The following is an 8,634-nucleotide window of genomic DNA, read 5'->3' on the forward strand; positions in this document are numbered from 1 at the left end:
GTGACTTTGGACGTGGCATGGTTGGTGGTGCCAGATGGGCTGATCTGAGTATTTCAGAAACTGCTGATCTACTGAGATTTTCGCGCACAAAACCATTTCTAGGGTTTACAGAGAATGGTGCGAAAAAGACAAAATATCCACTGAGCGGCAGTTCTGTAGGCGCAAATGCCTTGTCGATGCCAGAGGAGAATGGCCAGACTGGTTCCAGCTGATAGGAAGGCAACAGTTACTCAAATAACCACTCGTTACAACCGAGGTATCCAAATGGGCATCTCTAAATGCACAGCACATCCAACCTGAGACGGACGGCTACAGCAGCAGAAGACCACACTGGGTGCCACTCCTGTCAGCTTAGAACAGGAAACTGAGGACAATAGAAGACTGCAAAAACGTTGCCTGGTCTGACAAGTCTCGATTTTTGCTGCAACATTCACATGGTAAGGTCAGAATTTGGCATCAACAACATGGAAGCATGGTTCCATCCTGCCATGTATTAACAGTTCAGGCTGCTGGTGGTGGTGTAATGGTGTAAGCGATATATTCTTAGCACACTTTAAGCCCATTAGTACCAATTGAGCATTGTGTTAACGGCACAGCCTACCTGACTGTTGTTGCTAACCATGTCCATCCCTTTATGATCACAGTGTACCCATCTTGTGATGGCTACTTCTAGCAGGATAACATGCGAATCATCTCAGACTGGTTTCTTGAACATGACAATGAGTTCACTGTACTCACAAGGCCTTCACAGTCACTAGACCACAATCCAATAGAGCACCTTTGGGATGTGGTGGAATGGGAGAATCATGGATGTGCAGCCGACAAATCTGAAGCAACTGCGTGATGCTATCATGTCAATATGGATCAAAATCTCTGAGGAATATTTCCAGCACCTTGTTGAATCTATGCCACAAAGGATAAAGGCAGTGCTAAAGGCAAAAGGGGGTCCAACCTGGTACTAGAAAGGTGTACCTAATAAAGTGGCCGGTGAGTGTATATTTGTGTGCCACTGATTTTAAACATCCTAATTAGTTTCTTTTCAAATTACAATTATTAATCTCAGCATTAAATGAAATCTGCTTTTCTAATGTGAAACTCATCATCCGTGCAATGTTTTCTTAATAGTTGCAAATGCAAAAACACTTAATGATTTGTTTTGGTTTTTATTTGGCCAAGAACCATCTGCTTTTTTGAAACCAAACTAATACATTATGTAAAAGAAAAACATGGAAAACAGCATAACAAAAATAGAAAGACAATCCCCTTTTGTGATCTCGGCACGGTCAGTGATAATAAAATGCTAATGGTTGCTGTTCACCGATTGCGTTCGCAGTGTACTCATTTGTGGCAATGCTAGCTCACGAACAGCACACTAGCTGTAACATCAGCTATTGAGTTTTCTTCTCAGACTCCAGTCTCCAGGCACCAGTGAGGTAACGCAGTCTGATAAAGATTAGATCACGACCCATCTGTAGCCAACTCCAGAACGGCACCAACTTTGACCCTAAAACATGCAATAAAAGAAGCCGTCATTACCTCATAGTGGAAAAAAGGTTAATTTTTGTGACAAATGTCGCCTGAAAATAGATATTAACTGTCAAGTGTTTTAATTGCCTGCACTTTACGTGATGTAAAGCATCAGGTCATTTAACTGCCTACACTTTAAAGTGCAATTATATTTCACAACTGACAGCACAAACCTTCAATCTCTGTCCAGTTAACAGCCACCTCCTCAATAGGGATATCAAAACACTGAGCAATGAAGAGAAGCTCCACATCAAACGCCCTGCAACAATTACAAAATAAAGGATTATTGAATTAAAGTTGCCATAATATAAAAATAGACAGGTTTTCATATGTTGTTTTAAATAATTGGTTTCTGCAGGTTTCTTCAAATCAAATTTAAGACTTTTTAACACCCTTTGAGGACCACTATGAATGAAATTTTCAACTTCTACAGGGCTAAACTCTAGGGATTTTTAAGAATGGTCCGGTAACTTCTGTAAATACTTTTTGTATTAATGGAGGATCATGTAAAGGGATGTGTTGCTTTAGTTTTCTTTAACTGATTGGGGAAATGAATTTGGAGAATTTGCTGTAAAATATCTAACACCTGTTGTGAATTGTATCTCTTTGCAATAAAAGAAGTTGTGATTGAATGTCGGCCAGATTGGGTAGCTTTACTTGGACAGAGGAAAGTTAAGACCTGTTTAAAATGATTTAACCCCTCCAGACCTGAATTATGTTCCAAATTTAAACAAAATGGGTTGTCATGTGATGTCCATTGTAATGGACGCAGGGTCTGAAGGGGTTAAGACCTACAACACAATATTTTAGTGAATTTAAGTGACTTTTTAAGCCCTAAAATTTTGTTTTTGAAATTTAAGACATTTTGAGACCCAGCGGAAACCCTTATAATTGCAGTGTTTATTATATACTATTTCCATGCACATTATTTTTATTTAAACGAAGAGTTCAGATGCAAAAACTCTCTAAATGCCATCTGAAATGTTCTTCTAAAATGGGCAATTTCTCAATCTCCAATGTTTAAATTTTTCCAATTTAACCATAAAATTGACCACCGTAAAAGTGAAATATCTGAACTTTTACATACAATTGTCATTTTGGAAGCACATTTCTGATGGCATTTAGAGGTTTTGCATTTGAACTCTTCATATGTCCTCATAATCTTTATTAAATATATAAACTCTACAAGAGAAAGGGGGCTTTGAGTTTGCATGTTCTTATCCAAAGACATGTGCTATAGGTAAATTGGGTAAGCTAAAATTGTACATGGTTTCCGCTACATTCATTTTTTCATCGCCAAAATTCATCCCGCCACGGCTACATCACAGCTTCTCATTCAAAACATTACATTTTTTAATAGCTGGTAATAATCGCACCAAAACGTATTAAAGGATAAGTGAATTATAACAGCGCAAAATTTTCTGTAAGCGTAGTAGTGCTGTGCGTTATTTGTTTAAGCCTTTAAGGTTGCGTGCTGACTGACTGACTGGCTGACTGACAGGTGTGTGATGCGTGAGGCCAGCAAACACGACTTATAGCCGTTAACTTTACTTCAGGATGCTCTAATACCGCTCTGTGGGTATTGGAGACATTCATAAATATTCCTAGCAAATCTAATAAATGTTGGAGACGTACTCGTAAACGAACTAAATCGCACTTCAGCAGTGTTTATTTAAGAGCGCACAGGAAGATCTGCAGTTGAGCAGTGTATATTTGAGGGCGTGCAAGAAGTTTTGTGCACGAGCAGAAGAAATCGGCGGCAAGCAAAGAGATCCGCATGATGTAGGCTATTACATAAACGTGATCTTGACTTCTAATACTGCGCTGACGACATTTGTCATTTGAAATACTGGAATCCATTCGGGCGAGACTGGTTTGGCATATGTTGAGTTGTGGAGCCTACACACTTGTCTGTAAATTATTTATTTATTATACTTAATTGTTTTTTATGCTTTCTTGATGATATTGTGTTGTGTCAGATATTCTATTGTGAAATGGCCTTTGTTTAGGTTATTGATTATTTAAGGTTAAGGTTATTGATTATTTTCTTATGCTGAAAACAATGAAAAATATATACATAAAAAAAGAAATGTGAGAAAAATGTAATATTCCTTAAAACACAAGTTTTATTTTTACACATTTAAAAAAATTCAACACAGCTCCCCCCAAGATCATTATTGGAAACTCTTACAGAACAAGATTGTTCCATCAAAGGCCGAATTACACAATTATATAACATATTAAGAGAAAATCATAAAGAAAATAAAAGACTAGCATAAATCCAAGATACAAATATGGATATCCCAGTAGAGGACTGGAATATAATTTGTTTGAATGCACAAAAAACATTAAACTCCCGATTGAGATTGCTACAATATAATTGGATAATGAGAACTTATATTACTCCTGTAAGATTAAATAAATTCAACCCTAATATCCCTGATCTTTGTTTACAATGCATTGAGATACAAGTTGCATTTTTTTCATTGTGTGTGGGAGTATGAAGAGATACAAAGATTTTGGGTGGAGGTAGCTCAATATATTTTACAATTTATTTCCACTGCAATTCCTTTATGTCCTGAATTATGTATATTAAATATTTATGAAGACAGTTGTGCTTTGTCTACTAAAGCAAGAAAACTGATTGACTTAAAGCAATACAGTGCCTTGCTTGTATTAAACATATGTTGGAAAAATGTTGAATCGCTCCTCCATTGGACTTTGGTTGAGAAACCTTATTACATGTTTGGCTCTTGAAAAGCTCACATACATAAGGAAAAAATCCTCTGAATTTTGTGAAATCTGTGAGGTGTTTTTGAACTTTGTAAAAAACGGAGATATTGAAGAAGCTCTGGAAGTCTGAAACTGTGGAATGTTAATTGGTGCTTGATTAGAATTATTATTTTTATTTATGATTATTATTTTTTATTGTTTATTTTATTAATTAATTAATTTACTATAAAATATAATGAATAATTATTATTATAATTTTTATTATATTTTTATAATTATATATTTTTTAATAAGGCTTATTATTTAACCTTTTTTTCCCCCTAAGCCTGTCTAGGGTAAGTTTTGGGTATTGAGGTTTGAATTAATGTAAAATCTTAAAATCTTGACATGTTATACAAAAAAAAGAAATGTGAAAAATACCTAATTTACTTTAGGTCAAGTGCCTTTTTTCTGTTCAAAACAAAACATGATATGAATAATGTTGGAAAAATGCAGCCATTGACATCCATAGTATGAACTAAATCCTATGCGGAAAAAAGAAAACTGCAGATTTTTCCAACATTCTTCAAAATATATTCTTTTGTGTTTTCTTTTTTGTGAAAAAAGAAACTCAAACAGGTTAAATAAAGAAATAAAAGAATTGTTTTGCATGAACTATCCCATTTTAACTGTTGTACTTTCTTTGCATGTTGTAGAGAAGCTTTAAAATCAATATGAAAATGATAGCATTGATTAAGCAAGAAAAAAAAAAATTAAGAGCAGGACTATTATAGGATTGTTTTGTCAACCTAAAAAACAAACTAGATTGTTGTGATTTGCTATTGGTGCATCAGATAAGACCAGAAAACACCTTATTGGAGAAGTAATGCCATACAACATAAATTGCTCTCATACTGTTTAACTACTGCCCAGAAGCTACTGTTTTGGAAAAAAGTAATCCCCTACATGTAAACTGTGGCTTGGAGAAATTACCTCTATGTTACATTTGGAGCAAATTAGAAACTATTTGAAAAGAAAACTCAAACAAAACAACATTTGCAATCCTTGTTACCTTGAAAAAAAACCTTGGAATAACGCATCATTTCTGTAATGTTTTAATGTGCTTTCATCATACTCTGTTGTTCAAACAGGTCTTTGTAAACAAGTTGGCTTGTTGTGTGGATGTTTTTTATTTATTATTATTATTATGATTTTCATATTGTTTTTCCTTTTTTTCTTTTCATTTGCTTTGCCTACAGTATGTTATATGTGGACAAAACATGTAAAACAGAGAATCCTTTTCTTTCTGAAAATGTCTTCAGTAAAATGCATTCGACAAAATAAATAAATAAATGGTAAGCCTCCTTACCAGCGCTCCACATGCAGACTGGAGAAGGTTTTCAGAGCAGCCTCACGAGTGAAGAGCTTAAAACCACACTGTGTGTCTTTAATCCCCCTCACACAGAAGAACCACACCAGGAAGTGGAATCCATACATCAGGAACGTCCGGAACATGGATCGCTGTCAGGAGAACAAACAGATGGCAGAAAATCCCCAAGTATTCACAATTTCTTCATGATCATTACTGCTTCACACACCAAGGACGATACTGATAAAGATATGGTTTCCTTCTGAATGTAAAAGCTATAACAAGGTTAAGACCACAGCAATAATGATACAATTCAAAAAGTTTATTTGTAAAGAGCTTTTTAAAAGTAAATATTGTTTCAAAGCAGCTTCACAAAACATGCACAATACTGCATTACAATCAAACTCAGAAAAGTTAAGGTTATTAGTGACCAGAACTTTATTAGTTACTAATAACTTTAACTGTTAAAAGCTACTAGTTAATTAGTTAAAGTTATAATATATAAACACAGTTAACCTGCAGTTATATAGTATATCTATCTCGTCTACCCAAACTGATCTTTATTTTGTACTCTCTATTAAATTCAGGTCAGGTGATTGGGTGGACCATTCTTTAGCTTGATTTTCTTTCTCTGAAAGCATTTGAGAGTTTCCTTGTCTGTTTTGGTGTCTTGCTGAAATGTCCACTCTGGTTTCATCTTCATCATCCTGCTAATGTAGATGCTGGACTGAAGCAACGAATATTCATTTACAATGACGAAGGGCAGAGGGTTGCTGAAGAACTACTGAGAGATTTCAGCTGCTGTCTGGGCTTTCACTGCCTTTCTACACCTCCCTTTCTTGATGTGTTCAATACTTTTTCCTGCAACATTTCAATGTATTACACATAGCTTTATTTGTTAACTAATTCGATTTGTTTTCCTTGGTTGTTTCCAACAGCCAGGGGAAATTTCAAGTCAACGGCAGCTTTAGAAATATTTTTTTCTGAGAAAAATGGTGACGTGTTCACTACTTATTTTCCCCACTGCAAAGGGCTTGTGCAATTATACCTTCATTCAAAGATGCTCTAATGGTAATCTGGACAATTAACAGTTGGTTATACCCAGGCCCACACGGAATCTGTGCGCACAGAATTCCGCAGATTTTTAGCCCATCATTAATTCTGTTTATTTACTTGAGTAAATGTGTGTAAATCTAAATTTATTTAGTTTTTTAGCTAATTACAGTAATATTATTGACTAATATAAAAATGTTAATTTGATTTATGTACAATACAGTTTGTTAAGTAATATTTTCTGTCTTTTAGTAGAGATATTATATGAGAGACTTGCTTTGTTAACCAAATAAAGTGAATCTAATTAGATTTGCAATTTAAAGATTAAATAAAAGTTAAAAAGGTATAACTTTTTATTTCACTAATTAAGGTTTTAGTTACAAAACTCCCAAAATAATTCCTCAGAAATCCGCAGATTTTAAACAAAATTCTACCTAAGTTATACCTTCGGAATGAATGGCGAGAAGTACATGAAAGCTATACTGTATGCAAGCCAGACTAGTAAACTGTAACATAAAACATTACAGCAGCTCCAGAGTCCACTGCTAGATTTGACAGGAAAAAAAAACATTCTAAATTCTCAATTAGATTGGATCGGTTACACAAGCTGGATTGTGGATGTGTGCATTGAAAAAAAAAATATCTGAAATTCAGAAAACTCTGAACACAGGTCAAATTTCTCTCAAGACATCTGCGTGACAAGACAAAGTGTTTGTTTTTGGCCTTGGTTTATATCTTACATTTTGCAAAGACACCAAGATCTTTCAGTTGGAAACAAAATTAGTAGTTATTATTTTAATAATGTTAATATTAGTAGTAATAGTAATAGTTTTCTCAAGTCATGTATAAGATTTTTTCAACAATTTTTAAAACTGATTGTAATAACTAATTTCTAATAAGTATTAATATGATGACAGTACATAACATTTTTAAAGATGCTAGGATTCAGCTTAAGCTGCAAATTAATTGCCTAACTAAGTTAAATGGGTTAACAAGTTAGGTTAATTAAGTCACTGCACAACAGTGGTTTGTTCTGCAGCAAATTGGGAAAAATATTAAAGGGGTCGATAAACTTGACTTTGGCTGGAATATTTTCTTTTATGTAAAAAATGCTTAACTAACAGAATTAAGACTTTCTCCAAAAGAAAAATATAATAGGAATAACTGTAAAAAAAAAGTCCATGCTATATTAAAAATCATTTTGAAAATCATTTTAAAAGTATTACAATTTCACAAGTGGGCGAATCATTTTGTCTTCAACTATGTATTTTGAATGTATATTTAATTTATTTAGAAACTGCAGTGCACAAGTTAAAATAAGCAGATCCGTATGGTAATCTTTATGCGAATATAGTCATCATTAGATTTACATTTGTCATTATAGGGTGTGAACAACATATTGAGAAGCATCGTTTACCTGAGCCACTGATTCTTTTTCTAGGTGAGCTCTGGATCCGCAGGAGATGGCCATGTTATCCTGCACGGACATATGAGGAAGACATTTTCAGATTTTCTGACAAGTCTATTAATCATGTGATAACTCTTATCTGCTGTTTTGTCTTCACATGGATATTGAATCCACATACACCAAGTGTCGATTTTTTTATTTACAAAACAATTGCGACTCACAGGCTTCTCTGTGATGCTCTCAAGACCTTCTTCCACCTTTTCAACATCAGCAAATTTAGTGGCTCCGTCAGCATCAGCCATTAGAATAAGTCGCCCGCGACAGCTCAAAGTTCCCTGCGTACAGATAAACAGTCATGATTGACATTTATATGTTTAACTACTTAAATTTTAACTTGATTTAACAATTAGCTGAAATTGAGTTGATTGTTAATTTGTTAAATTAAAAAAGTTGAAGCGGAGCTTTTATAAAGTAATATTCATCATTAAAATTTATCATTTTAATTGTGTAAAACAATAGCTGTTAAATAGTAGTAGCACATTCAGTAGTTTATGATTCATCGGTG

At 34.2% G+C, this 8,634-nt stretch overlaps 1 protein-coding gene across 1 annotated transcript in view; it reads right to left on the reverse strand.

Annotated features, from left to right (window-relative positions):
• Positions 1 to 1,147: 1,147 nt before the first annotated feature.
• alg5 (ALG5 dolichyl-phosphate beta-glucosyltransferase) overlaps positions 1,148 to 8,634 on the reverse strand; it is an 18,439-nt gene continuing 10,952 nt past the window's right edge. Inside the window, exons 6-10 of the mRNA NM_001045354.2 lie at positions 8,291 to 8,404; positions 8,079 to 8,138; positions 5,609 to 5,760; positions 1,701 to 1,786; positions 1,148 to 1,504 (exon numbers count right to left, since the gene is read on the reverse strand). Coding sequence (NP_001038819.2) covers positions 1,389 to 1,504; positions 1,701 to 1,786; positions 5,609 to 5,760; positions 8,079 to 8,138; positions 8,291 to 8,404 — 528 coding nt within the window. The 3' untranslated portion in view covers positions 1,148 to 1,388. The remainder of the gene's footprint in view (positions 1,505 to 1,700; positions 1,787 to 5,608; positions 5,761 to 8,078; positions 8,139 to 8,290; positions 8,405 to 8,634) is intronic.

Source organism: Danio rerio, chromosome 10 (genome assembly GCF_049306965.1).
Source record: "Danio rerio strain Tuebingen ecotype United States chromosome 10, GRCz12tu, whole genome shotgun sequence".
Classification (NCBI taxonomy): Eukaryota; Metazoa; Chordata; class Actinopteri; order Cypriniformes; family Danionidae; genus Danio; species Danio rerio.